This window comes from Thecamonas trahens (assembly GCF_000142905.1).
Source record: "Thecamonas trahens ATCC 50062 unplaced genomic scaffold supercont1.11, whole genome shotgun sequence".
Lineage (NCBI taxonomy): Eukaryota > Apusomonadida > Apusomonadidae > Thecamonas > Thecamonas trahens.
In genome coordinates this window covers 141,827-167,618 of record NW_013657669.1, presented here as the reverse complement: position 1 = coordinate 167,618, position 25,792 = coordinate 141,827, and the positions used below count along the sequence as shown (strand labels likewise).

Here is a 25,792-nt window from a genome sequence, read left to right as displayed (position 1 = left end):
CAGACTGTTTGCGGCTACTCGGGTGGGCTGGCGGTGACGTCGTCGCCGTCGTCGCCCGAGATGAGGGCATCCAGACGCTCGAGGCCAAGCGAGGCGCGCTCAGACGACGGGTCGAGTGAGACAGCGAGGTGGTAGTGGACGAGGGCCTCATTGAGCGAGCCAGCCTCGGTGAGGACCTCGCCGAGGAGGGTGTGGAGGAGCTGGGCCGAGTGGACCGAGGCCTGCAACGAGTCGCGGAGGAGGGCGATGGCGTCGTCGAAGCGCTCGTCAACGACGTAAAGGTCAACGAGGAGCTCGAGCGGGCGGTGATAGCGCGGGGCGCGCTCGATGGCGGCGAGGAGAAGAGACTCGGCCTTGGCCCGGCCCTCCTTCCGCGAGCCGAGGACAGTGGCGACAAGAGTGAGCGACTGCGGCGACTCTGGAGCGAGGTAGAGAGCGCATTTTGCGGCAGCGAGCGCGCCGCGGAACTCAAAGATGGCCATGTTTGCAGCGACGATGCCGTCAAGAACGCCCGGGTGCGGGAAGCGCGGTGTCTCGCCCTTAGCAGGCGGGATGGTCGGGTCTGAGCCGCCGCGGGCGTAATTTGCGGCAACAAAGGAAGGACGGGCCGAGTACTTGGTGTTGGACATGGCGATGCGGCCGCGGGCGATGTGAGTGGTAGCGTGGTGCGGGTCGATGACGGCCGCGCGTTCGAGCAGCTTCTTCGCGGTGGCAATGCGGTCAGTGGCGGCAAAGAAGACGGCGACGGCAACGAGGTGCTGCGGGGCGGCGAGGCCGACGAGAATGGCGGGTGCGCCAGCTTTGGCGGCGCGGCGCGGCTCGCCGAGCTCTCCGGCGGGATCGGCAGGCCAGAGGCCGGACGGGGTGGCAGCGGCATCAAGAAGGCGATTAGCGAGCGTAGCAAGGGTGGCCTTGTCTTTGGCTTCGTAGAGAGCAAGAGCGTAGAGGTCGACAGACTCGGGCTCGCTCGGCGCGGCGTCGACCGAGGCGGCAAAGTGGGCGAGGGCGTCGTGGCCGGCGCCGGCGTTCCAGAGAGCAGCGGCAAGGCGGCGCTTAAAGGCGACGCACGCCGGGAAGAGGCTCAGCAGCGAGCCGTAGGCCTCGGCGGCGCGGTCAAAGTCGTGCGACCAGTAGGCGGCGGCAGCGTCGGCATAAAGGCCGAGCCACGAGGGCGGGACGCACGATCCGGGCGCCGGCTCGCGGTCCTCGTCCGAGTCTGACCAATGGAGCTCGTCATCGTCGTCGTCCTCGTTGTTGCTGCCCTGTGGGCGGAGGCGTGAAGCCGGGGCGCGCGGCGGCGGCGAGGCTGCGAGGGCGTCGCCAAGATGGGCCTTGAGCTCGGTGGCCGGGACGCCCAGCTCGGCGAGGGCGTCGATGGCGTCGAGAGCGTAGGCGTTGGCGTCGAGAGCAGCAGTGTAAGCATCGCGGGCGGCGGCGGCGTCGTGAAGGACGCGCGAGAGCGATCCGGCGAGCAGGTGCGCCGCCAGCGAGCGGCTGGCAAACGGGACGAGAGCCAGGGCCTCGGCGGCACGGCGCCAGAGGCGGGCGGCAGCAAAGGCGGCAGCAGCGTCGAACAGCAGCTCGGGCGAGGCGTCGGGGCCGGCAAGTGAGAGCGCGCGAGTATACGCCGATGCGGCTGCGGTAGTTCCGGGAGCACTGGGTGCAGACGAGAGCGCCGCCCATGGCGAGACCCGCGGCAGCGGCGGAGCAGAGGCGGCGGCGGTGGCAGCGGCAGCCGCCACCGCCGCTGTCCGCGCTGCAAACGGAGTCCGCGACGCCGACGCGGCGACCAAGGCGCCCAGCGCGGCTGCAGAGTGCGGGTCGCCACCCGAGAGTAGAGCCTGGACCTGGACAAGCTGTGCCGTGGTCATGGAGCGGCGCGAGCGCAGGGAGAGCCAAGTTTGGCGCCGAGAGCGCGCCGAGGCTAGAGGCGCGGCCGGCCGGCAGTCGACAGCCGGCGGCCGGCAGCAGGCTGCTGCTCGTTTGGGGTGCGACGGTCGCGGAGGAAGGCGGCGCGACACAGGGCTGGCTGAAAAAAAGGCAGTGTGCACAAAACGCCGTCGCATTCGATTCTGACGACTGCCGTTGTTGCCTCGCAAGCTCCCCACCCCCCCCTTTCCCACCACAACACCACACCTTCCTTACACTCCACTCTAAGACACTTTGCCATGGGTTCGGTGTTCAGCAAGGCGCTCAGCAAGATGTTCGGCAAGAAGGAGATGCGCATCCTCATGGTCGGGCTCGACGCTGCCGGCAAGACGACCATTCTTTACAAGCTGAAGCTTGGCGAGATCGTGACCACCATTCCGACCATGTACGTAGGCAGCGCGGGCGGACAGGGAGGGCGCGGGAAGGGCAGGGAAGCAGGCTTGGGGGGGAATAGGGGAGGAGAGGACAACTGCGAGCACCGGTGGGGGGCGCAATGCAGGCGAGAAACGCCGCACAGGCCGGCGGAGGAGGGCTGGGGGGCGGTCGGCCAAAAATGCAAAAACTGGTTTGGGCGAAGCCGGGAGCGGCGGAACGGGAGAGCGACACGCGCGGGTTTTTATGGCGCAGTGGCGGCTGCGGTGGGGAGACCGGGGCGTGCGGGCACTCACGAGGTGAATGGGTGTGGGAGACAGTGGCTTCAACGTGGAGACGGTTGAGTACAAGAACATTTCGTTCACGGTGTGGGACGTCGGAGGGCAGGACAAGATCCGCCCGCTGTGGCGCCACTACTTCCAGAACACGCAGGGCGTCATCTTTGTCATCGACTCGAACGACCGCGACCGGATTGGCGAGGCCCGCGACGAGCTGCACCGCATGCTCAACGAGGACGAGCTCCGTGACGCGGTGCTCCTTGTCTTTGCCAACAAGCAGGACCTCCCGGCGGCCATGAACGCTGCTGAGATCACCGACAAGCTGGGCCTGCACTCGCTCCGCCAGCGCTCGTGGTACATCCAGTCGACCTGCGCCACTTCTGGCGATGGCCTCTACGAGGGCCTCGACTGGATGAGCAATTCGCTCTCGTCCAAGGGCAAGGCCTAACCGTAGCTGCCCGCCTGGGTGCCTGCACCCTCGTATTGGCCCCCGTGTCGTCTCTGTTCTTTCTGCCCATAACACGCTCATATGCACGGTATTGCACAGTACTGCGGTATCGAGGATCTACGTTGCCTAGGAGCGAGCTAGTGGGGGGGAGGGAAATGATGAACGGTGGCTGCTTGGCTTGGGCCGTGTTGGCCTTGACCTCGGCTTTAGCCACTTCTCGTTGCTCGATCTTTTGGCGCGCAATGTCGTCGGTACGCGGCCGAGGGTGCAGCGGGGTGCAGCGGGCCCAGAGAAGGGCAGCATGCAGGGAGTGAAGGCAAGGGGTGGAGTGCTATGTAGGTAGGGCGCAGGGTGGGTAGAGAGGGTGCCATGCGGGCGCAGTGGCTCACCAAGGTGTTGCGGACAGACGGCTGGACGACAGGGCGGCGGGCGGAAGCGCAAGGGCGACGAGCCGCCGCGGTCACTTGCCGGGTTCAAAAAGGCCAAGCCACTGCTGTGCTCGGTGGTGCCGGCAGAGGAGACGCCGTCGAACCGGTGGGCGCTGCTGCTTGGCCACGCGATGACGCAGGCGCTGGACAAGGTGGAGAGCAGGCTCGAATCTGGCGCCGACGCCGAGTTTGCGCAGGCGTCGTCGCTAGGGCCCAAGGCGGCGGCGGAGGCGGCGGCCAATGCGGCAGTGCTGGCGGCGGACGAGGTGCGGGCAGCTATCAAGGCTGCGGCCGACGGCGCGTATGCGGCGCTGACGTCGGACGCAGCCAAGGCCGAGTTTGCGGCGGCGCTCGACCGGCGGCAACGCGGCGGCCGCCGCCGGCGGCTTGCCAAGGCGGCCGAGCCGACGACTCGGCTGGGCAAGCTCGAAGCTGCGCGCGACAAGCTCCGGGCGGTGTTGGACGGTCTTGAGGCTGAGAAGGCGCAGTGGAGTGAGATCGAAGGCTCGCTGCAGACGCCGTCGGGCGCGGGAGTGTCGGCCCAGGTCCCCGCGTGGGTCGAGGATCTGGGCTCAACGGTGGCGCCGGCATTCCTCACGCCCGAAGATCTGGCGTATTTGCAGCAAAACTGCCCGCTGGCGATGGCGGCGCTGGAGCAGGCTGCCGAAGGCGGCGCGGCCGCGGCAAGCGGCGTTGTCACCGTCAAGGGTCCTGCCGACGTCATGGAGGCGTCGATGGACGTTGCCATGGGCGCCATGGCCTCACGAGTCCGCGCCGCTGAAGCCTTCCGCAACCAGTCGGAAGCATATCTCACCAAACTCGGCAAGCTCGTGCACGAGGTTTCGTTCCAGGGCATCGATCTCGAAGCGCACCCTCTCGCCGTTCCTGCACCCGCCGCCACTGAGGTCGACGAGTAGGCCATCCTGGGCCCGCGCCGCGTGGGTTGCCGGAATGGATGATGATTGATAAATGGAGATAGATAGCATGGCTGGAGTGGGAGGGGGGGCGGGAGGTTTCCCCTGTTGCGGGCGCCAGACTTGCGCGCGGTTTAGCGGACGCTCAGCTCGGGCCCTTTGAAGGCAGGAGCAAGCAAGCGAGCACACTCGACCGTCTCGACTGCACCGAGCATGGCTGCCGCGGTGACGTCGGGGCCCAACTCGGCGGTCAAGAGCCTGTCGCAGCGGACGCGGCGGGCCGAGTCGGTGGCGTTCCGCTCGCTGCTGCTGCCTCGTGTGGACGAGGGCGCGACCGCCGGCGAGGCAGGCGGCGGCGGCGGCTTGCCGACGCTGATGGGCAAGCCACCGCCGCAAACGGCGGCATATCGGGCCTATGCGGCGTTTATACCTGCAGCTGTGCCGCAGGTCGAGGTCTCGGCGGAAGAGAAGGCCGATCGACGACGGCGAAGGCAGCAGCGCAAGGCGGCTAAGGCGGCCAACCTGCGCTGGTTGCCGCAGGCCATGGTGTCGAACCCCGAGTCTGTACCAGAGGCATCGGTCGTCATTCGGCGTGCTCTCTCGCCAACAGGCACGTCGGTGGCTGTGACCCGGGTCGGCGCGCGCGGCCCGGCCGGTGCCGCCCGCGATCGGCGGCGAATGGCGCGATCGGCCGCCCGCCGGAGCCGCGGCCTCGGCGCCCTCGACGCCCGCATTGTCGGCGGCGTCCACGAGGTCGAGGCGCTCGCCGGTGCCTGCCCAGTGGCCCAGGCCCAGTCGGCCCGCATGCGCCGGCATGTCGCCCGCGTCAAGCACCGCCGCCAGCTCGGCCTCGAGCTCGTTGCCGATGACGACTACTACTAGGCTACTAGGCCAGCACGTGGGCGGTGGCGTATGGCAATGAACGCAGAATGTGTTTGTGTGCGTGTGTTTGTGTGTGTGTGGCGCTGTAGCTCATCGGCGGTCAGGGGCTAGCAATCGGCGGCCGAGGCTGGCGCAAGCCCCTTGCCCGCCCTTGTTTGGCCGAGAGGAGCCAGAAGCGGCGGACGGTAATTGGCCATTGGCCGCCAACCATTGGCAGCTGCCGCGCTGTGCTCTTCCCGGCCCACCATTGCACTCACCCACTCCACACAAAGCCATGTTGAGGTGGAGCTGGAGCGCATCCGCAGCAGCAAGAGCCGCAAGCATTGCCGCGGCCGGGAGCATGCGGCAGATGGCGATCCTTTCTATCTCCCCGACGGCCCAGAAGGCGGCGGCGGCGGTGGTCAAGGACGTTCTGCGCCACGCGCCATCCTCCCATCCTGACGAGCCATCTCCATCTTTGGCCGCTGGTGGCGGCGAGGCCGCAGGCGCGGGCGAGGGGCCAGCGGCGGACGCGGGCGCAGGCCCGGCCGAGGCTGAGGCCGAGGCCGCCGCTACGGTGGTGCTCGGCGGGACGCGCATCACGTGCTCGCGCCTGCACGGCGAGCAAGAGCCCGTGGCACTGCCGCGCCCGCTGGCGGCGCTCAACGAGCTCGTTCTCCCGCCGCAGCTCGCTGCCAACGTGGCTGCGGAGGGCGTGACGACGCCAACGCCGATCCAGGCGCTCGGGTGGCCGCTGGCGCTCAAGGGCCACGATATGGTGGCGCTCTCGGCCACGGGCTCGGGCAAGACGCTTGGCTATCTGCTGCCGGGCGTGGCGCACATTGCGGCTCAGCCGGCGTTCTCGGCCGTCGCCCGCGACCGGGCGCGTCCGAGCCGCGGCGGGCGGCGCGGCAGGCGCGATCGTCACCGGCGTGGCGGCGTCCGCCTTGCCGACGCCTACGAGTGGGTCGCGCCGCCGCTTGGCCTCGTCCTTGCGCCCACCCGCGAGCTCGTTGCTCAAATCGCAGACGTGGCCAAGCGGGTGACCCGCGGGACGGGCGTCCGCGTCGCCTCAGTCTTTGGCGGCGAGTCTAAGGGCAAGCAGATGCGGGCTCTGCAGGAGAACGAGCCGCATTTGGTGGTTGCCACGCCGGGCCGTCTCCTCGATCTGCACGCCGACGGCTGGCTCCCGCTGCAGAGCGTCTCGTGGGTCGTTCTCGACGAGGCCGACCGCATGCTCGACATGGGCTTTGAGGCCGACGTGCGGACCATCATGGACAAGACTCGGCCGGAGCGGACGACGCTTCTCTGGTCTGCCACGTGGGCCAAGCAAGTCGAGAAGCTCACGTCCGACCTGATGAATGACCCCATCGCGCTTGCCGTCGCCCCGTCCGACTCGCCGTACTCGTCACGCGGCTTTGAGGCCGTCGAGGCCTCGGTCCTCACCGCTGTTGCCTCGATTTCGCAGCACTTTTCGTTTGCCTCGGGTGCCAAAGACAAGAACGCCACTCTCGGAACGGCGCTCGTCGGCCATCTCGGCATCGGCGACGAGCACGTCCAGTCGGACGCCAATGTCGCTGCCGCTCGCGAGCTCCTCGGCACCGGCTCCAAGGCCCTTGTCTTCTGCGACCGCAAGACCACATGCGACACCATTGAGGAGGGCCTGCGCGACGCGCTCGGCGACGCCGCCACCATCGCCGTCGTCCACGGCGACAAGAACCAGTCGCAGCGGACCCGCGAGCTCGCAAAGTTCAAGCGCGCCCGCCAACCGGCCGTCATGGTCGCCACTGACGTCCTTGCCCGTGGCCTCGACGTGCCCGACATCTCGCTCGTCATCAACTACGACTTTCCCTTCCAGTTTGAGCAGTACGTTCACCGAATCGGTCGGACTGGCCGCTCCGGCCGCTCTGGCACCGCCCTCTCCATTGTCTCCTCCGATCCGCACGAGGACATCCGCGCCGCCCTTGTCGACTTTCTCAAGTCTGCCGATCAAGACGTCCCGCCGCAGCTGGAGCGCAAGCCGCGCTCGCGCCGCTCCGGCGGCGGAGGCCGTGGCCGCGGCGGAGGTCGTGGCCGTGGCGGAGGCCGCGGGAGCGGCGGGCCCCGTCGCTCCCGCTCTCGCTCGCGCCCGCGCCATCGCGCCAGCGGTGCGTCGGGTGGGAATCGCTCCCGCTCCAGCGGAGGTAGTGGCCGCGATCACTCCCGCTCCCGCTCCGGTGCTCGTGGTGGCGAGCGCCGAAGCCATCGTGACTGATCTCGCCCAACTGTAGCCAGCCGTGAAGCGTACGTGCCGCTGACCAGAGCGAAAAAAACAAGGCCGTGAATGGCATGTGCTAGGCCTAGCACGTGACCCATCAATGTCCCACCCAACACGTCAGCGATTGGGAACGCCCGCACAAACCTCCGCACCTCCACACTTCTCGCACACGTGGGCAGCAGACAGACTCCGTGCTCGCTCTCCCCCATCATCCACACACAGACAAGGCCGTCACTCACACGCACGCGCTTTGCCACAATGACTGGCGTCCTCCGCGAGTCCCCGCCGGCCGAGTCGAGCTTGCAGCGGCGGGCACATGCCGCACGGGCGAGTGCAACCGGCAGGAAAGATGCACAAGGCAAAGATGCACACATACCTCCGCCAGAGTACCCCTTTACGCACGCGCAGCTGGTGGCGGCGCTTCCGGCCGATTGCTTTGAGCGCAACCACTGGGTGGCGCTGGGCCAGGTGGTGCAGACGACGGCGACGTCGGGCGCGCTCCTCTGGCTCCTCACCTGGGCGCCCGTCGCGGCGCTCCCGCTGGTGTACATCGCGCTCGGCTTCTCGCTCTACGGCTACCTGGCAATCGGACACGAGTGCGCGCATGGCTCGTTCACTCGGTGGCCGCTGCTCAACAAGGCGCTCGGCTCGGTGACCATGCTTGCTGGCTTCATGCCGTTTGAGAACTGGCGGCAGGCCCACTTTCTGCACCACCGCTGGACAGCGCACGAGGATCTTGAAGAGTACTTTACCTACTCGCGGGTCTCGACGCCTGTTCTTACTGCCATCCGCTGGATGCTCCGTTGGCTGAGCCCGATTGGCCTCTTCCTCATGCACTTTCTCTACCTCTGTGGCCTCCGCGGGAAGAACGGCAAGCTCTCGACCGACTCGCTCTTCTACAATCCCGAGATGAACAACTCGCTCTCGCTCGTCAACTTTGCCATGGTCATTGTTCAGTGGTCAGCGCTCGCTGCTGGCTTCTACCACGCTCCAGCCGCCACGCTCAAGTTCGCGTTTGTCCCGCTCTGTGCGTGTGGCGCCGCCAACCTCATGATTGGCTACATGCAGCACCGCGATGAGACTGGTGAACTTGTCGCCTTTGACGCCACCGCTTGGACCAAGCTCCGCGGCGCTCTACAGACTGTCGACCGCTCGTTCTGGCCCTTTGACTTTATGCTCCATGGCGCCGCACGCTATCACGTCTGCCACCACCTCTTTCCCACCATGCCGCACTACAACGCGCCCAAGGCTATGGCCGCTCTCGCCGACATCCTTGGCCCACACTACCACAACGATGGCTCCACAGCCTTTATCAAGTACCATCCCTCGCTCAACCACTCGCATCTGGTTGCCGGCGACGGCGTCCTCCGCTTCTACCGCGCCGACGGATGATGCTGCGATACGCTTGGCCTCATCTATACCTTTGTGTGAACGGTGATTGAACTTAGTTTATTGGCAGCCGTTGCCCTTGTGCTTACGTGTGCTGTGTGTACCCGGGGGATCATCGGATACAAGCGACGCGTGCCGATGCCATGGTACTTCAACCGTAGCCCTGCACCACAGCGTCATTATTGAGCCCGTCAGTAGCCGCACTATGGATGCGAGGTGGTGCCACGGGCTTTTGTAGGCGAGAAAGAGCTCGAGGGAGCCAAGGCCGTGGAGGTACGACGACGTGTGTCCCGCACTTATCCTATCAATTTGACAATGTATCTATACATATATATAATTCTAATTGGTACAAAATATAAATGATTGGTTGTAAGCACAACTTTTACAAATACATTACTTTGTATTTTTTATTTATATTTATATACGCAATATATGGATTTGTCCTCATCTTTTCATATCTCACGCTCGGCTGCACGCCGTTGTCATAGGAGGTTGGGTCCTTGCTCGGAAAATTTTATCACTAAGAAGTCCGAGATACGACCGGGCTTCTCGCTGCCTCAGCCTTCTCTACCACCTTGAACGCCCGTCTTCCGCTCGCAGGAACTTATGCTGCACTTCTAGCTCATGATGACAGCCGCTGTACTCATGCCATGTTTGTGGCGGGCCCGCTATGGCTCCTCACGCAGTACCAGGACGGAGCCGTCTCGACTCGACCTGCGCACTGTCGGGCCGTCGCCTCTCCACCATGGACGGCCCATTTCGCATCAGAACCACTTTTACGCAACTGCCTGTCACCATGCATGTATCTACATGCGTAACACTGGTTTGGTAGAGACGATCGCCTTCTGCGCCACTATCAGTGGGTACAACAGCCGCCAACTCGAGCGCCCTCCGCTGTGCCGCATCCGCCCAACCAATGTAACAGAGAGACCGTCACAGCGCCACTAAACTCAAGCGCAGGGCTTGCAGGCATGATCACCTACCTCCAAGTGCAGTTTCTTGCTAATTCGAGCAGCTTCCCTCTCGTGGCGACTTGCAGTCTGGTTCTCCTGCGGGACTTGAGTAAAAGTTGCATGATCAATCACTTGGTCACACCGAATGCTGTCACCGTTCGATTTGGTCAGCGGCTTTCGGATGCTCGAGGCCGAGCGTGACCACCGACGCCCTAGCGCTGTCGATGATCGGGCCGCCCCTACGGCTCCTCGGCTCGGAGGATGATGGGGGTGAGTACGGACACATCCGCGGCGTCCAGCTGCAATTGGCGAGTGTTCTGCTGACTGGCGTGGAGGCGCTGTTGGCCGCAGTGGCGGTGCCATCTACGGTGGTGACGAGACGGCGATGGGATTGTTGGCAGTCGGCCTGCCCAAGTTGGCCTCCTCCACCAGCGTGTCGATGGCATACATCGTTGCATTCGTGCACATCAACAAACTATCCGATCGGGCGGCTAGTGCTGCTTCACGGCTCAGAACGTGGCTGCCACGCCGGCGGCATGGACGCTCCCACGACGCTCGACGGTGTCCAACGAGCCACCACTGCGGCTCGTTGGCACCTACGGCGTCCAACGTGCAATGGCGATGAGCGGTCCATCGCTGTTGTCACCTGATCCGGCCGCCGCTGCGGCTCTTCGGCTGGGGTGAGCGCATCGCACCCGCCCTCCGACGGCGATAGGGGACGGCCTCGCCTCGCCCACTGCTTGGTCAAGTCGACAAACGTCGCTATCTTGTCAATCGTTTGACAAACTCAAAGTGGATGGCGCTTGCGGGCCAACGGGCCGGCGAACAAACCACTGTCGGCGTCCGCGCACACTGCTCTCTCTTCAGACCTGATTGATGTCTTCGTTGTCTCCGCAGCCCATGCGCATTTCGCGGACGCTGGACAAGGTTGTCCGGCGCAAGTCCATCAACTCTATGGACGTCCACTACAAGTTCATCAAGACCCTCGGCCAGGGCTCGTACGGCAAGGTTAAGCTTGCCGAGGACCTGCGGACTGGGGAGAAGGTGGCGATCAAGGTCATTCAGAAGTCTAAGCTGCGCCGCGTCAAGGACTTTGTGCGGGTTGAGCGCGAAATCAAGCTCATGTCGCTGCTCAAGCACCCGAACATTGTCAACATGAAGGAGGTAAGCCCGAGAGAGCGTGTGTAGTTCCTTGGCTGACCCCCCCTGCAGCCTTGGCTCAGCCCCGCCGGTTCGTGGTGCCATCCTGGCCCGCTGACATTTTATTCCGCAACATGACGTTTGTTGAATGTTCATTTGGCAAGCCAAATTGTTCGCTGTGCCGAGAGTGCCAACACTTGGGCCGCAGACTCACACACACTGGGGCGTTGGGGCGATGGGCGATGGCGGATAGCTCCTCAACCTTGAGGACCAGTACCTCCTTGTGCTCGAGTATGCGCCTGGCGGTGAGCTCTTCGACTACATTGTGGCGCGCGGACGGGTGAAGGAGAAGCAGGCGCGGGTGTTCTTCCGGCAGATCATCTCGGCCATGGGCTACTGCCACAAGAACTTTATCATCCATCGCGACCTCAAGCCGGAGAACCTGCTCCTTGACGAGAACGCGCAGATTAAGATCATCGACTTTGGCTTTGCCAACGCGTTCAACGACACCGAGTTGCTCTCGACCTTCTGCGGCTCGCCCGGCTACGCGCCGCCCGAGATGATCCGCGGTGAGGAGTACCTCGGCGCCAAGTCTGAGATCTGGTCGCTCGGCGTCATTCTCTTTGCGCTCACATGTGGCAAGCTTCCGTTTGACGGCGCGACGCGCGACGCCATGTTCAAAAAGATCGTCAAGGGCAACTTTGAGGTCCCGTTCTACATCTCGCCCGAGTGCAACGACCTACTCAACCGCATGATCGTGGTCAACCCGGACCAGCGCGCGTCGCTCGACGAAGTCGCACGCCATCCGTGGATGCTCATCGATCACGACGGCCCACCCGACTACATCATGCCGCACCGCGAGCCCGTTGAAGAACCTGACGAGGCTCACCTCGACCGCCTGGCCGAGATGGGCCTCGACATCGAGGCTGTCCGTGGTGCGCTCACCAACCGCGACAACAACATCCTTTCGTGCGCCTACTACCTCTCTGTCGAGAAGACTGCCATCGAGGCCGCCGAGGCCGCCGACGCCGCGTCGGCCACCGCGTCGGCCTCGTCCGAGCCCCGCGAGCGCAAGCGCGCCTCGCGCCAGGCCCTCGGCCTCGAGACGATCTCCGAGTCGGCGCCCAAGTCGTCGCGCTCTTCCCGCCGTGCCTCGCGCGGCCGCACCTCGGCCGAGCGTGCCCGCGCAGAGATGGCCGAGGAGGTCGCCGCCGTCGACCTCGGCAAGGTCGATGTGCCCAAGGCGTACAACCGCAAGTCTCGCCGCCACTCAATCCAGCCGAACGGAACGCTTCCCATCGACAACCTCGAGGACGCCATGGCCGAGGCTCGCGCCTCGCGCCGCGACCGCAAGCGCGACAAGTCCAAGGGCAAGGCCAAGAAGGCCAAAGCCAAGGCCAAGGCAAAAGGCAAGGACGATGATGACGGCGCCGACGCCTCACCCGACGCCGCAGACGGCGCTGAGGACGCCGCCACGCCCATGGTTCTCAAGCTCAACCCGGGTCGCGACCAGCGCCGCAAGCGCAAGAAGTTCTCGCTCGACGCCGCAAAGGCTGCTTTCGTCTCGGGCGTCTCGGGCTCGCGCGGCTCTACCAAGCTTCGCAAGGTCAAGGGTCCCTTCTCCGTCGCAACCACCTCGACCAAGCCTGCCGAGGAGATCTTCCAGATCATTGAGTCGGCCCTCGGCGAGCGGGGCATCTCCTACACCCGCGCCGGTGCCATTTACGAGATCTCGTGGGCCGACGACCACGGCAACCCGCTACAGATCGAGATCGAGGTCTGCATTGTCTCTGACCTCAAGGACCTCCATGGCCTGCGCCTCAAGCGTGTGGCTGGCGAGTCGTTTGCCTACAAGCGCCGCTGCCTGCAGCTCCTCTACTGGCTTCGTCTGTAAGCCGCCGCGGTCTCCCCGCCCCCTTACCCCCATCCCAATCTATCTCCTGCCATTGGCGCTTGGGATGGTCTCAAGTATAGCCTTGGGTCCGAGGCGTACTTTGCTTTCCTTGCCCTTCCCCCCCCCCCCCCCTCATTACATGCTCGTCTGCAGCTCTTTTTACCTCCTACATATTGAAGCTCGACGACGACTCGACTGACGAGTTCGTATTCCTCCGCGAGCGGGAGCGCGATCCGGGTTGCGTCGCTGGTGCCGCGCCGGAGCGCGAGCCCAGCCCACCGCTCCGCGGCACGTTGGGCTTGGAGTTTTGTCGGCCGAGACCGGTGTCACGGCTCGAAGAGTCGCCTATCCGTGACGAACGGTTGAGCGACGACCGCCTCGAGGAACGAATGTGCGACGACGACTCAACCTCGCCCGAGTCCGACTCGTCGTCGGTCACGCTGAGCTCGTCCGCCGCCTCGATGACCTCCAGCCGCGATCGCGACGAGCGCGCCGAGCCCGGCCCGCCACCCGTCGCCCGGCGCACCCGCTGCCTGCCCGAGCCTGCTGACGAGGGTAGCGCCGAGAGCGTCGGCAGCGACTCGCGTTCCGTCGCCGACGCTGTCGACCGCGTCCGGCTCACGAGCTCAGACGTCTGCGCTGCTGACGACGACGCCACCTCGATGTCGGCCTCGCCGACAACGTTCATGCGTCCGCCGCCCGGGCCATGCATCGCCACCATCTCGGGAGCAAGCCGCGGCAGCCGTCCAGACGCATCGAGCTCGCGCACAATGTGCCGCGAAGTCGGGAAAAACGTCCGCTCCACGTACGCCCACAAAATGTCGCGGAGGAGCGCCACAATGCACACTCCACCCACCACAAACCATGTCGGTGCCGAGCCGAGAACATAGAAGCCGGCGCCGATGGCCTCGTCGTTGATCTGCGCGAGTGGGTAGACCACCAAATACAGGTACCACGTCGCAATCGAGACGGCAAACGCGCCAAACTGCAGACTGCTCATCGAGTGCGTCACCAGCCCCAACTTGAGGTTCACCACCCACACCACCGCCGTGTACACCACAAAGCCGAGCGAGACCAAATCCGATGCCTGCCCGTTTGCCCGCCACGACGCCGACGCGCCGAGCCCGCCCGTCACAAAAAGTAGAGAACTAGCGAGTGGAAGACCGCGTTGGCGCACCACGACCAGAATACCTTGGTGTTGAACAATTCGCGGTTACGCCCCGCCCAGTACAGCTCGGGGAACAGCAGCTGCGTCGACGCCGAAAACTCGGCGTTGTACAGCCCGTGCACAAGAATCGGGAGGGAGGTGAAGAGCACGTTGAAGAGCGAGATCGTCCATCGCTCAAAGAGCGTCTGGCCAGAAAGCCCGTTGAAAAACGCAAACCAGAGCTGGATGAGGTACAGCGCAATGTTCTTGTAGAACGAGTAGTTGATCACCATCGTCGTCCGCTGGTAGCTCCACGCCCCATGCTTGAGGAGGAGGACCGCGAGATAGCGGAACTGCGCAATGGCGTAGTCCGCCGCACGCGCAGCCTGCAGCCCCTCGCGCCCAGAAATGCCCACCCCGACGTGCGCAGCCTGAATCATCGACACGTCGTTGGAGCCGTCGCCGATCGCAAGGGTCAGCGCCCGCGGCCCGCCGCCCGGCGGCTTCCGCACCCGTACCATCTTCACCACAGATGCCTTTTGCAACGGCGTCGCACGGCAAACAATGACCGCCCGGCACCGCGTGGAGACCTCCTCAAATGTGGCAGCGCCGACCTTGTCCTCCAGCGCGTGGAAGAGGGTGTGCCCGTCGATGACAAACGCCTGCTCCTGCTCGGACTCGACCGGCACAAGCTTCTCCAGCGCTACAAGCCGTGCCACCGTCGCTTCTGCAGTGTCCTCGTTTGCCACGTGCAACTGCATCGCAGGCGTGAGGAGCTCGCAAGACATCGCAATGTTGATCGCCGTCCCCTGCTTGTCGCCCGTGAGGACCCAGACGTTGATTCCGGCCTTGCGCAACAGCGAAATCGTGTCCGACACCCCCTCCTGCAGCTTGTCCTCGATGGCAGTCACGCACACATACTCGAGCTCGGTCTCGATGATCGCTGCCGCTGCCGCCAGCTTGTCGTCACGGTGCTCCAGCGCGCGCGCCGCCGGATCAAAGTGCTCAGCTTTCCAAGCCTCGTACGTCTCCCTCTCGAGCTCTCTCACGGCGCACATGAGCGTCCGGAGCCCGGCCTCAGCAAACATCTCGATGTGGACAAGGCCCGCAAGCAGCGCCGGCGATGCCTTGGACGTCTCCGCGAGTGCAGGCAAAATAACTGTATCAGCGCCCTTGGTCAGCAGCAGAATGCTGCCGGCAGAGTTGCGGACAATGACAGACATGCGCTTGCGCGCAGAGGTAAACTCAAGCACGTGCAGGAGCTCGTACTCGACAAAGCTCGGTCCGCTGCCGCTCCGTCCACGCGCCATCGCAACCGTCATCGACCGCGGCATGCGGTCGACAAGCGCACACCCGAGCTCGCGCGCCGCGTGCACCAGAGCGCCCTCGTCCGGCGACTCGGCCTGGTACTTGATGCCCGCTACCGACGCCGCCATCTCGGTCGGGCTCGGTCGTGCCTCGGCATGCCCCGCCAGCGTCTCGCCCAGCGCCTCGTCATGGCTGGCGTCGGCAGACGGAAGAACGGTGTGGCAGAGCGCGAGCGTGAGCAGCGCTTTCCAGTGAGGTGACGATGCGTCGCGGACCGCAAGCGAGGCCTTGAGCTGCGAGAGCGGCACAAGATCGTGTTGAGGCCCGCGCGAGTTCTTGTTGCCACTCGGGAGCGAGCCGTACATGACAGAGTCGATAGAAATGCCGGCAAACGCCATGAGATTCTCCGTCAGTGTTCCGGTCTTGTCGGCAAACACGTACTGGATCTGGCCCAGCTCCTCGTTGAGATCCGAGGTCAGCGCCTCGGCAGGTGTATCCGACGCCGCATGGTACATGGTCAAGTCGGACGAGATGAGGTAGGCCTGCCCAAACTTGACAAGCTCCATCGAGACGTAGAGTGAGATCGGAATGAGGTTGTTGAAGAGAATGAAAAAGGTGAAAAAGTTGGAAAAGGCGTACGGCGTCGGCTCGACATCGTGGAGCCCGAGATACGTCGTGTTGTCCTTCTTCGCCGCCGAAATCCAGATGCCCGAGCCCATCGCCGCCAGGGCCGCGAGTGTGATCTCGAGCACAAACATGAGCACAATCTGGTAGTTGGCCACCTTTTCCACGTTGGAGATCTTGGAGACCCGCGCTGTCGAGTTTTGCATCAGCTTGGTCTCGTGTCCGGCGTACAGCACCACTCCATGCACAAACTCGGTGTTCCGCAGCTGGCACCCGCGCAGCATGATCTGGCTCACAGAGCCGGAACCACGTCCGAGGCCTGCGACTGCCACTGCCGCTCGCCCGTCGGCCCGCGCCCCAGCCGCGGCATGTGCACGTTGCCCGAGAACCGGTGCACAACGGGCGACGCGAGCTCGTACTCGATGCTGACGCCGGCCACGCAAAACTGCGCCAGCTCCTCGGCGTCTTGCAGGTGCGCCGTCTGCTCCAGCGACCGCCGCTGCTTGAGGTTTGTCTCGCCGTCGAGGTTGGCCGTCTCCACCGAAGCCGTCCCGTCGACCCGCGACGACGCCAACAACACCATGTCTGCCGGAAACGTCTCGTCGGCTTCGACCCGGACCACATCGCCCACCACAATGTCGGACCACGCCACAGACTCCCACTCGGGCGACTCGACGTTGTTGAGACCTGGATGCGACGAGTCGGCACCGTGGTACCCATCATCGTCGCCAGCACGGCCGCTCCGCCGCCTGCTCTCCGCCCCTGAGCTTGCCTTCCACCTCAGAACCCGGCCTGGCGTCGCGTTGGTCATCTTGTCCGAACGGTGCCGCCGCCAGTCTTCGATCGCTGCCTTGAGGCCTGTCACAAACAGAACAAGCCCGAGCGGGAGAATGGTGGTGTAGCGGCCCGTCGGCGAGACGCCCGGGATCTGCTGAAGGATGGCAACCGCAAGGAAGAAGACGTTGGCGACTCGCCGAAACTGCTCGTACAAGTTGCGCGGAAGGAACGAGTACCACGTGTACTTGGAGGTGTGGATAGCGTTGCCGGCATATGCCTCGCTCGGCTCGCCCACACGCACAAACCGGGAGCTCTCACCCTTTCGCTCGCCTTCGCTCAACTCACCAACCTCATCGTCAGCCGGCTCGTCGGCCGCTCGCCCGTCTGCCGCAAAAACACGCCCGCTGGCCCCGGCAGCTTGCGGCGTCCTCCCCGGCCCTCGCCCCGCGCCCTGCGAGCCTCTCGCCGCTCCCGTCCGCCCGTCGGTCGAGCCCAACGACTCGGTCGAGAGCGAGTTGGTCAGCGCCTCTCCGGAGCCTTGCGACGTCGAGCCGCCAACTCCGTTGCCGGCCCCAGCCGTCGACGCCGAACCCGCCAGCGGGTCCGTCACCGGGCTCACCCGGGTGGGCTTGCTCAGCACAGACGCCTTCCGCTTGATGTTCTGGTCGCTCATGCTGTTTTGCCTCCTCCTCCACCTATCAGCGCCTCTCCTACACTGTGCAACGAGAAGTGCCGGTGTTCCCTACCGGCCCACTCCCACCCCCCCTCCTTCTCGCTTCCCCCGCTCTTCTCCCCTCCCGGTGCTCCGTTGTCGAGTCATTTTTCCGCGCCGCGGTGAAATCGACTGAACATTGTGTCTGAATGCAGTCGCGTCGCCTTGGCGCACGTGCCGGCAAAAACCGATGTGCCGGGCCAAAGCCCCCCCCCCCCCCCCCCCCCCTCTCTCTTTTCGACATGAACGACAACCAAATTGTTTTTGCGTACAAACCTACGGCAGCGTGTCGAACCAGAGCTTGCGGACCCGCTCGGGAAGCGAGGCCGACTCGCCGACAACGTACTGCTCCATGATCTGCGAGACAACCTGCGGTTGGTACTCGTGGAAGATTTTCCACTCTTGCAAGACGCAGTAGAGGGCGATGTCGGCATCGGCGCGGGCGGCGGTGACCTGGGCCTCCAGCTTGCGCGCCACGTCCTCAGCAGCGAGATCGTCGGGCGCCTGGAGAGCCTTGCTTCGGGCGGTGGCGGCCGCGTTGGAGAGTGCCTTCGTCGCCTCGGCTTGCTTGTCTCGCGCAGCGACGGCGTTGGCCATGCCGTTGGCGATGCCGATGGCGGTGCCGAGCAGGCCCTGGTACGACCACACTTCGTCGGTGACGGCGCTCGAGTAGCCGTCAAGCTCGCGGTCGAGATTGCGGACCCAGATACCCGCGTGGACCAGCTGCGGCGCATCGTGGGCCACAGGCTGGTGTGAGTCGTCGAGTGCGCCATGGAGCGCCTCGGCGAAGATGTGCATGTCCTCCACATCCTCACGGATCCGCGCCTCGCGCCGCTCCGACGTCTTTTGCGCTGCGCGGATGAAGGCCTGGTAGCCGGCCACCTTGGCCGCCATAGCCTCGGCCCGGATCCGCAGTGCGGGCGTGAGATACTCGGTCACGCCGCCACTCGGAAGCCCAAGCGTGTTGCCGAGGTCGCCGCCACCAGGCACCTTTCCGGCCATGATCGCCTCCCACTCGCGTTTGTCCATGGTGGTGAGAAAGGCCTCGAGCGCCCAGCTCCGGCACATTATCGGGTGGTTGGCGATAAAGTTGAGGAATGACTCCAGGCCGGCCCGCCGCCGCGCGATAAAGTTCTTGGCAAACCGGCCGAAGAACTTGCGCTCCGGCAGCGTCGGCACAAGTCGGAACGAGAACGCCTCCGACAGTTGCTGGTAGAGCCAGTCAAAGTGCTTGTACCGCCGCTCCACCTCCATCACCCTCGAGTGCTGTTCGGTCCGCACTGTGTACACCGTGTGCTTGAAGAGCCCGAGCGATGAGCCGAGCTTGCGTCCGAGCTTCTTGGCCGCCGTCGCCGCACTCTCACTTCCCGAGCTGTCTTCCGAGTCAAACGTGCCCGCCAGTGGCTGCACAGTGATGAGCCGGCCTTCGTAGCCCTCGGGAACCAGCTCGGCTGGCAGCGCATCTAGGCCATCGCCATCGCCATTGCCAACAACGGCAGCGGCAGCCTTCGCCGAGCTCGCCGCAGCTTCTACACTCGTCTCGCTCCGGCCTGCAGGTCTGGCTGGGCTCGCCGCAACAGCCTCGTCTTCGTCGTCGTCGGTGTAGTACGAATACTCGCCGTCGTCACCGCCAGGTGTCCCGGACCTCGCACGACTCTTGGCAGCTGCCACTCCAGGCGACTCAAATGGATTGGCAAACGGATTGCTGTCAACTTGGTCGTCATTGGCGGCGCTATCGGCAGCATCAGCCGCCGCAAACGGGTTTGCCGCCTCCTCGTCGCCCTTTGGGCTCGCCACCCGGCCCCGTCCGGCTGCGCCTCTCTGTGCCTGCGCCTGCTCCCGAGCACGCGCTGCGACCGACACTTGTGGCACAGCATCGGCAAACGGGTTCCCGTACTCGTCGTCGTCGCCGTCATCGCCTTTGTCGTCGCCGTCAGCAAACGGGTTGTCAAGCTCGCTATCGTCGCTCTCACCGTCGCCGCCAAATGGATTGGCCATGTCTAGTCCGTGACCGCTGGCAAAGCCCTTGTTTGTGCCTCCTGCACCCGCCAGACTCGGAATGGTCGTCCTGTCCACACCTCGCCCAATCCCCCCGCCATTCCCAGGCCCAGGCCCAGTCCCAGTCCCATGCCCAGTCCCATACCCCGTCCCGAGCCCAGGCCCAGGCCCAGTCCCAGTCCCAAGCCGCGTCAAGAGCACGCGTCGATTAATGAATGGCATGTCACGCCTGCGTAAGTCACCTTCCCCTTTCCACCCCCTCCCCCCCCCCCCCCCCCCCCTCCCCTATGTTGCGTACTGGTACGGCATGAGGAACGCGCCTCCGTCGTCCGAGTCCGAGTCAAGGAAAGACATGGCCCGAGTTGCGTGTTTGGCCGAGGGAGGAGCGAGGCCCAGAGTTCGGTGCTGTCGTAGGCGGCGAGGCTAGGCGCGCTGCGCGAGGCTCATGACCTCGTCTCGTCAACAAAGGGCTGGCTTTACGAAGAGCAGCGGCGCCAAAGGTGGCTGAGCTCGGCAAAGTGCGATTACTCGGACGAGCCAAGCCACTCGACAAGCTGCGGGGCAAAGTAGGTGATAAGGATGGTGGCTCCAGCACGTTTGAGGCAGGTCAGCGATTCGAGGACACCAGCCTTGAGATCAAGGGCGCCAGCAGCGGCAGCATGGTAGATCATGGCAAACTCGCCGGAGACCTGGTAGCAGGCAACCGGGAGCGACGACTGGGCGGCGGCGTCCTGGATGAGATCCATGTACGGCATGGCCGGCTTGACCATGAGGATGTCGGCGCCCTCGCGGATGTCGCGGACGAGGGCACGGTTGGCAATGCGCTTGGCGCCGGGCGGAAGCTGGTGGGTCCGGCGGTCGCCGAATGAAGGTGCTGATTTTGCCGCCGAGCGGAACGGGCCGTAGAAGGCCGACGCAAACTTGGCCGAGTACGACATGACTGAGACCTGCTCGAGGCCTGCGGCGATGCACGCATCCTTGAGCGCGCCGATACGGCCGTCCATCATGTCGGACGGCGCAAGGACGTGCGCGCCGGCGCGAGCGTACGAGACACCGATCTCGGCGAGCCGGGCCACTGACGCGTCGTTGCACACGTACTCGTTCTCGATGATGCCACAGTGACCGTGGTCGGTGTAGGGGCACATGCACACGTCGGTAATGAGGAGGACGTCCGGAAAAGCATTCCGGAGCAGCGGCAGCGCCTCCATGACCGGGTTGTCTGCCGCGTCGGCGTACGACGCCGTGCCGTCCTTCTTGGCGCACGCGTCATCCGGCAAGACGCCAAAGAGCAGCAGCGCACGCAGGCCGCCAGCAACCAGCGGCGCAAGGTGGTCCACAACCACGTCGACGCCCAGCCGGAACTGGCCCGGCATCGCCGCAATTTCCTCCTTGGCATCGCGTGGCGCAGTGAGGAAGATTGGGTACACAATGTCAGCGAGCGTCACCTCGGCCTCACTCTGCCACGTGCGGAGGACCGGGTGGTGCAGGCCGGTCCGCAGCCGGTGCGGCGCAGGCATGGACGATGACTTGCTGGACGACATGTATGAACTTGGGAGTGTCGAGGACGGCTGGAGAGAGGGGCGGGGAGATAGAGAGGGGTGTTGAGAGCGTGTCTGTTGTCCGGTGGCGGCTCGGCCCGGCTCGGGCCAACCTTCTGCGCCAGGCAGTGATTGTCGTCAGCCACTCGGCTGGGACCACGGGGTTTTAAGCACGGGTGCAACTCCAACGGCGTTTAAGCATGGCGCCGCAGTGCGCGAGCACGCCGTTGAAGTGATGATGGAGGGGAGGGGAGGGGAGGGAGGGGAGGGGGCGACCAGGCGACCAGACACCCAAGCAGGACGCAGCTGAGCAAGACTAGGTCTTGCGGAACTCGGAGAGCACAGGGTAAATGGTCTCAAAAGCCTCGTAGATCTCGTCCTGGGTCTTGGCTCCGGTCAGCACAATCTTTCCGGAGACAAAGATGAGGAGCACAACCTTTGGCGCGAACATCTTGTAGATGAGGCCCGGAAACAGCTCCGGCTCGTACGACGAATGCTCGCCATGGGCGTACGCAAGACCCTCCAGGCGGATGGCAAACTTGACGTCGCACGACGCAACAATGTTCTGCACCTTAAAGTCGGCAAACTTGGCCGGGTTGTCCAGCTTCTGGATGATGCGCGCGTACTTGCGCCCGGCCAGCTTGGCCAGTTCCACCGACTTGGCGCCAGTCACCACCATCTTGCCCGACCCAAACACCAGCGCTGTCGTCTTAGGCTCGCGGATCCGCATGATGACTGCTGCAAACCGCTGTCCTCGTCGCCCAAGCGCGGCTCCCGTTATGAGTCTCGCCACCCTGCGCGATAACCTCTCCGCCCACGCATCACTCCCGCGCCACACTTACCTTGGGATTGTACTCGGCATTACGGGCATGCAGTGCAATCTTCTTCAGATCCAGCGAGGTCTTGAGGTCGACAGTCGACACAATGTTCCTGTTCCCGCATCCTCTCACCGCGTGAGTCGACTCGAGTGCCACCAACGTCGCCGAGGCGAACGACCCGTGTCGTCCAAAAAATGAGCCGGCGCCTGCGTCGCCACGGCAAGCCACACCGCCCTCTCCCCGCCCACGCCCCCTCCCCCAACCCGCGCAACCCGCGCTGACATCCCCATGTAGCCGCCGTGTGCCGTGTCTCGCGTCTCCGTGTCTTCTAGCTCGCATACCAGCCGTCCAACTCCCCGCTTCCCCCGCCTCGCCGGATGGCCGGCCGCCGTCCCGCGCCCACTGCCACTCGCCCATTCCGAGCCCCCTGCCCACCGCTCCGCCGACAACATACTGCAGTGTCGGGATGATGCCCGACGGGTGCTTCTCATAGTCTATGTCCCCTGCTTCGGCCGCCATCTCCAAGTCAAGTGTCGCCGTCCCCCGTTCTCCCTCGTGCCCCTGCTCCCACCTTCTCGTTGTAGCCGCTAGCCATGGGCGGCTGGCCGGCCGGCCGGCTAGCGCGATTCTTGCTAGTCGGCCTTGGCGGCTCGCTCGCTCGCTGCCCCCTCCCCCCCTCCCCCCCCCTACGACCAAACTACAGCCTAGTTTCGTTTGTGGGGGGGGGGGGGGGAGGAAAAAAAATAGGACTGTCCTCCTCCCCCCCAAATGGCATACTCAGTTATTGGGTCCGTCTTGCCTTTTTGCGGGACACGATATTGAACTGAAAAGCTCTGTTAGCATACTCGACTATTGTTCCACGTTGATCTCCGCTGTTGCCGCCAACCCCAGGAGGCCTCCCGAGTTCAACCACGAGCTGTAGCTGATTACCTCGCCAATACACAGGCTTGCTACCTCTGGCGTTGTCTTTTCCCTCGAGCCGCAACTCAGCAGAGTTACAAAGTCATTGCTCCCGCTCCCCATTCCCCACTCTCCCTCGCTCCTGTTTGCCCTTAGCCGCGTTGATCGATCCCTTTCCACCCGCTTGTCGGACCAATATTGACCCCACCACAGCCGAGCTCTAGCCTGCCTCCACCCTCGGCCACACCATGTCGTGCCTCTCGATTGCTGCCTGCGGCGGAAACAAGAACAGGCCGAACCTGGATGAGTTCTCGGACATTGGCCTCTCGGACGACGATCTGCTCGAGTCAGACTCGCCGTACCTTGTTCTGCTGAGCAAGTTTGCTGTCAAACCGTTCTTTGGCGTGCCCAACGACTCGCCCGCCGTCCGCTCGGCCGCTTTTGGCTGCGCCGACGATGCCAACACCGCTTTTCGCTCTGAGATGCAGGACGTGACGGTTGTCGAGCCGTCGTTTGGACCCGACGGCTCGCGGTCGCTCGTCGCTGTTTTCGACGGCCACGGCGGCGCCGACGGCTCCAAGCTCGCCTCGGACTTTGTGGTTCAGGCTGTGGGCAACGAGATCGGCCGGCGCGATCCGCGCGAGATCTTCGAGGACGCCTTCACCGCTTCGGACATGGTATTTGAGGGCGACTCAGTCATGTTCCAGGGCACTACCGCCCTCGTCGTCGTCCTCGAGCGACTCGGCGACGTCAAGCTGTTGCACCTGGCCAATGTTGGTGACTCGCGCGCACTCCTCGCCTCCACCACCTCGGACCCGATGATCATTCACCCACTGCACACGCCCGACAACGCCGTCGAGGTCGAGCGCATCACCACGTCCGGCGGCTTTGTGGCCCGCGGCAAGGTCAACGGTATGGTCTCGGTCACCCGCTCACTCGGCAACCTGCCTATGAAGGAGATCGTCCTCTCCGACCCGTTCGTCACCACCATCACTCTCACGGGCACTGAAACATGGCTTGTCCTTGCCTGCGACGGCGTCTACGACGTCATGAGCCCCGAGTCGGTTGTCGCCGCCTGCTCCCGCGCTGCATCGGCTCAGCAAGCCGCAGAGGCCGTCGTCAAGGAGGCCATCGACCTCGGCTCCACCGACAACGTCTCGGTCATTACTGTCAAGCTCAACGCAGAGGTGTAGTATTCTCGCAGGCTGGTGAAGGAAAAATGAACCGCGTGTTATCCTAGGCAAGTCCGTGCGCGAGCGCAATCGCCCCACCCACCGCTGCCGCCACCTGCCACCACACTGCTCCGCTCGACGCAGGGCTCGCGCCTGACGACGTTGCCGACGTTCCGCTGGCAGTCGTGCTCGTCCCCGATGACACGAGCGTGGTGTCCGCGAGCACGGCGAGGTTGATGGCGACGTCACTGTCGCTGATGACAGCGTACGCCACCGCAGTCGTACTCGTACTCGCAGCCGCCACCGCGTATGAGGCTGCAATCGCCGGCGCTGCCACCGTCGTCGTCCTTCCGCGCAGCGTGCTCGAGGTACACGACGCGCTCGCGCACTCCCACACCGAGTAACCCTTTCCGCCGTTGGCCGGCGCGTCGACAAACACCGCCGACGATGCGCCCGAGACCGTAGCGATGCCGACTGCAGGCGTCACCGGTGCTGGCGCCGGCACGATGTACAGCTGCGCGCCAAGGCACTGCTCCGTCGCGCACTCGGCAATGCGGTACGTCCCCATCGTGGCGTTGTAGAAAGTCAGCCGGGTCGGGTTGCTGGCGATGCCGACAGCATCGCCAACCTCCGGCGCGCTCGCACCACAGTCGCCGATCCCGTCGGCCACGGTGAAGATGTCCGCGGTGGAGCAAGTTGCGTTGGAGCAGAGAAGGGTAGCCAGCCCGTCGATAGCGTTCGAGCACCCTGGCCGGAGCGAGGTGGTGAGAAAGGTGAGCTGCGGAAAGCCAGAGCCTTGGCGCGGCACAATAGCCAGCCCACGCGCGAGCGTCGGGTAGATGATCTTAGTAGTCATGATCGCCGTCGAGCACGCCGGCTCGTGGCAGTCGAGGTGCCGCACCCCATTGGCGCCTGCAAACCAGACCAGCTTCTCGCCGTCCGGCCCGATGCTGAGCGCGAGGCTGTTGGTCCCGGTCGACAGCGCCGCGCCGTGCTGGGTCACCGTTGGGCTTGCGCATCCCTCGTCGGAGCACACCACCGTAAAGATGGCGTTCGAGGTGCCGGCAACAAAAGCGCCAAAGAACGTACCGTCGCTAGCCACCATCGCCGCCATCGACGTGCCCCACGCCGTATCCGGCGAGACAATCGGCGCCACCACGTCGACCGTGGTGCACGCCGAGCCGTCGAGCTCGCACACGCCGAGCTTGGCGGCGTTGGCCGGGCCGGCCGGTGCCGGCGGTGGCGGCGTGTACCGCAGCGTCATGAGCACGTACATCTTGCTCGCTGACGCCGCTATGGCCATCGTCGGCGTCGCGCTCTCCTGGCTTGCCATCTTCCACACCTCCACATCGGCCGCACTACCGCCCGTCGCCAGCAAGAACGCCACACTCATCACTGCCACCGCCATCTGCCATTCCCTCAAAGTGCCGCGCATGTGTATGTTGCTTGGAAGTATAGAGTGTGGTATGCCGCGTCCTTGCCGGTGTCTGGCCGCAGCTGGCGTTGGCGGTACAGGTGCGTGCCGAGGAGCAGCCTCCCCCGAAAAAAACGAGTCTTTCGCACTCTGGTCTGGCCTCGACCCCAGCCTAGAGCGCCTGCCCAGCTGCCACTCGCCCTTGCAATCGATAGCACTGACACGTTGTGTACGCTCAGGGTGGAAGCCTGCAGCTTGTGCTGCTGTCGATGTCTCTACCGGGAGTGATGGGGCCCGGATCCGGAATCGCGCCGCACCAAGACGCTGCTGCTCGTCTAGGTGCTCATCGCAGAGATTGGGATTGTCAACCAAGCACGGGACCAGCCGTCGTCCTGGGAGAGGCCCATGCATGGGCCTGTGCAGCGCTATAGCTGCCGCCTACGGACGCCATCGCCCGAGCCATTTGCCGACGCAAACGACGAGCGGTCGGCGGCAGGCAAGCAGCACGAGCAACAGCACGA

The 25,792-nt window shown here is 64.6% G+C and overlaps 14 protein-coding genes across 14 annotated transcripts; 7 read left to right on the top strand and 7 right to left on the bottom strand.

Annotated features, from left to right (window-relative positions):
• Positions 1–14: 14 nt before the first annotated feature.
• On the bottom strand, positions 15–1,871 carry AMSG_02991 (uncharacterized protein; the record flags this gene model as incomplete). The annotated part of the gene is made up of 1 exon (XM_013904881.1): positions 15–1,871. One exon carries the CDS (start codon positions 1,869–1,871, stop codon positions 15–17), a length of 1,857 nt encoding a protein of 618 aa, XP_013760335.1.
• Positions 1,872–2,102: 231 nt separating this feature from the next.
• On the top strand, positions 2,103–3,118 carry AMSG_02990 (ADP-ribosylation factor 1). Its single transcript, XM_013904880.1, has 2 exons — positions 2,103–2,314; positions 2,622–3,118. Exons 1-2 carry the CDS (start codon positions 2,169–2,171, stop codon positions 3,025–3,027), a joined length of 552 nt encoding a protein of 183 aa, XP_013760334.1. The 5' UTR covers positions 2,103–2,168; the 3' UTR covers positions 3,028–3,118.
• A 278-nt stretch (positions 3,119–3,396) lies between these two features.
• On the top strand, positions 3,397–4,372 carry AMSG_02989 (uncharacterized protein; the record flags this gene model as incomplete). The annotated part of the gene is made up of 2 exons (XM_013904879.1): positions 3,397–3,420; positions 3,449–4,372. The coding sequence occupies 2 exons, from the start codon at positions 3,397–3,399 to the stop codon at positions 4,370–4,372; spliced, it is 948 nt and encodes a 315-aa protein (XP_013760333.1).
• Positions 4,373–4,582: 210 nt separating this feature from the next.
• On the top strand, positions 4,583–5,295 carry AMSG_02988 (uncharacterized protein; the record flags this gene model as incomplete). The annotated part of the gene is made up of 1 exon (XM_013904878.1): positions 4,583–5,295. The coding sequence occupies one exon, from the start codon at positions 4,583–4,585 to the stop codon at positions 5,249–5,251; it is 669 nt and encodes a 222-aa protein (XP_013760332.1). The 3' UTR covers positions 5,252–5,295.
• A 211-nt stretch (positions 5,296–5,506) lies between these two features.
• AMSG_02987 (DEAD box ATP-dependent RNA helicase) lies at positions 5,507–7,556 on the top strand. The gene has a single exon (XM_013904877.1). It carries the CDS (start codon positions 5,526–5,528, stop codon positions 7,482–7,484), a length of 1,959 nt encoding a protein of 652 aa, XP_013760331.1. The 5' UTR covers positions 5,507–5,525; the 3' UTR covers positions 7,485–7,556.
• Positions 7,557–7,642: 86 nt separating this feature from the next.
• AMSG_02986 (delta-12 fatty acid desaturase) lies at positions 7,643–8,945 on the top strand. Its single transcript, XM_013904876.1, has one exon. It carries the CDS (start codon positions 7,746–7,748, stop codon positions 8,877–8,879), a length of 1,134 nt encoding a protein of 377 aa, XP_013760330.1. The 5' UTR covers positions 7,643–7,745; the 3' UTR covers positions 8,880–8,945.
• A 1,736-nt stretch (positions 8,946–10,681) lies between these two features.
• Positions 10,682–12,992, top strand: AMSG_02985 (CAMK/CAMKL protein kinase). The gene is made up of 2 exons (XM_013904875.1): positions 10,682–10,993; positions 11,223–12,992. Exons 1-2 carry the CDS (start codon positions 10,706–10,708, stop codon positions 12,861–12,863), a joined length of 1,929 nt encoding a protein of 642 aa, XP_013760329.1. The 5' UTR covers positions 10,682–10,705; the 3' UTR covers positions 12,864–12,992.
• A 1,002-nt stretch (positions 12,993–13,994) lies between these two features.
• Positions 13,995–16,226, bottom strand: AMSG_02984 (uncharacterized protein; the record flags this gene model as incomplete). Its single annotated transcript, XM_013904874.1, has 1 exon — positions 13,995–16,226. The coding sequence occupies one exon, from the start codon at positions 16,224–16,226 to the stop codon at positions 13,995–13,997; it is 2,232 nt and encodes a 743-aa protein (XP_013760328.1).
• An 8-nt stretch (positions 16,227–16,234) lies between these two features.
• AMSG_02983 (uncharacterized protein) lies at positions 16,235–17,392 on the bottom strand (the record flags this gene model as incomplete). Its single annotated transcript, XM_013904873.1, has 1 exon — positions 16,235–17,392. One exon carries the CDS (start codon positions 17,390–17,392, stop codon positions 16,235–16,237), a length of 1,158 nt encoding a protein of 385 aa, XP_013760327.1.
• Positions 17,393–17,707: 315 nt separating this feature from the next.
• Positions 17,708–19,783, bottom strand: AMSG_02982 (sorting nexin-12; the record flags this gene model as incomplete). The annotated part of the gene is made up of 2 exons (XM_013904872.1): positions 17,708–19,499; positions 19,728–19,783. 2 exons carry the CDS (start codon positions 19,781–19,783, stop codon positions 17,708–17,710), a joined length of 1,848 nt encoding a protein of 615 aa, XP_013760326.1.
• Positions 19,784–19,953: 170 nt separating this feature from the next.
• On the bottom strand, positions 19,954–20,970 carry AMSG_02981 (delta-aminolevulinic acid dehydratase; the record flags this gene model as incomplete). The annotated part of the gene is made up of 1 exon (XM_013904871.1): positions 19,954–20,970. The coding sequence occupies one exon, from the start codon at positions 20,968–20,970 to the stop codon at positions 19,954–19,956; it is 1,017 nt and encodes a 338-aa protein (XP_013760325.1).
• A 150-nt stretch (positions 20,971–21,120) lies between these two features.
• Positions 21,121–22,355, bottom strand: AMSG_02980 (TATA-box-binding protein 2). The gene is made up of 3 exons (XM_013904870.1): positions 22,240–22,355; positions 21,810–21,897; positions 21,121–21,715 (listed from the first exon to the last, which is right to left on the bottom strand). Exons 1-3 carry the CDS (start codon positions 22,302–22,304, stop codon positions 21,284–21,286), a joined length of 585 nt encoding a protein of 194 aa, XP_013760324.1. The 5' UTR covers positions 22,305–22,355; the 3' UTR covers positions 21,121–21,283.
• A 274-nt stretch (positions 22,356–22,629) lies between these two features.
• AMSG_02979 (protein phosphatase 2c) lies at positions 22,630–23,924 on the top strand. Its single transcript, XM_013904869.1, has one exon. It carries the CDS (start codon positions 22,934–22,936, stop codon positions 23,876–23,878), a length of 945 nt encoding a protein of 314 aa, XP_013760323.1. The 5' UTR covers positions 22,630–22,933; the 3' UTR covers positions 23,879–23,924.
• On the bottom strand, positions 23,922–25,160 carry AMSG_02978 (uncharacterized protein; the record flags this gene model as incomplete). Its single annotated transcript, XM_013904868.1, has 1 exon — positions 23,922–25,160. The coding sequence occupies one exon, from the start codon at positions 25,158–25,160 to the stop codon at positions 23,922–23,924; it is 1,239 nt and encodes a 412-aa protein (XP_013760322.1).
• Positions 25,161–25,792: the final 632 nt, after the last annotated feature.

Coding starts and splice junctions, on each gene's coding strand:
- AMSG_02990 (XM_013904880.1), top strand. CDS start 2,169: ATGGGTTCGGTGTTCAGCAAGGCGCTCAGCAAGATGTTCGGCAAGAAG. Junction 2,315..2,621: donor GTGACCACCATTCCGACCAT/GTACGTAGGCAG, acceptor TGTGGGAGACAG/TGGCTTCAACGTGGAGACGG.
- AMSG_02987 (XM_013904877.1), top strand. CDS start 5,526: ATGTTGAGGTGGAGCTGGAGCGCATCCGCAGCAGCAAGAGCCGCAAGC.
- AMSG_02986 (XM_013904876.1), top strand. CDS start 7,746: ATGACTGGCGTCCTCCGCGAGTCCCCGCCGGCCGAGTCGAGCTTGCAG.
- AMSG_02985 (XM_013904875.1), top strand. CDS start 10,706: ATGTCTTCGTTGTCTCCGCAGCCCATGCGCATTTCGCGGACGCTGGAC. Junction 10,994..11,222: donor ACATTGTCAACATGAAGGAG/GTAAGCCCGAGA, acceptor GATGGCGGATAG/CTCCTCAACCTTGAGGACCA.
- AMSG_02980 (XM_013904870.1), bottom strand. CDS start 22,304: ATGGCGGCCGAAGCAGGGGACATAGACTATGAGAAGCACCCGTCGGGC. Junction 21,898..22,239: donor GGCATCATCCCGACACTGCA/GTATGTTGTCGG, acceptor ATGCGGGAACAG/GAACATTGTGTCGACTGTCG. Junction 21,716..21,809: donor ATGCCGAGTACAATCCCAAG/GTAAGTGTGGCG, acceptor CGACGAGGACAG/CGGTTTGCAGCAGTCATCAT.
- AMSG_02979 (XM_013904869.1), top strand. CDS start 22,934: ATGTCGTGCCTCTCGATTGCTGCCTGCGGCGGAAACAAGAACAGGCCG.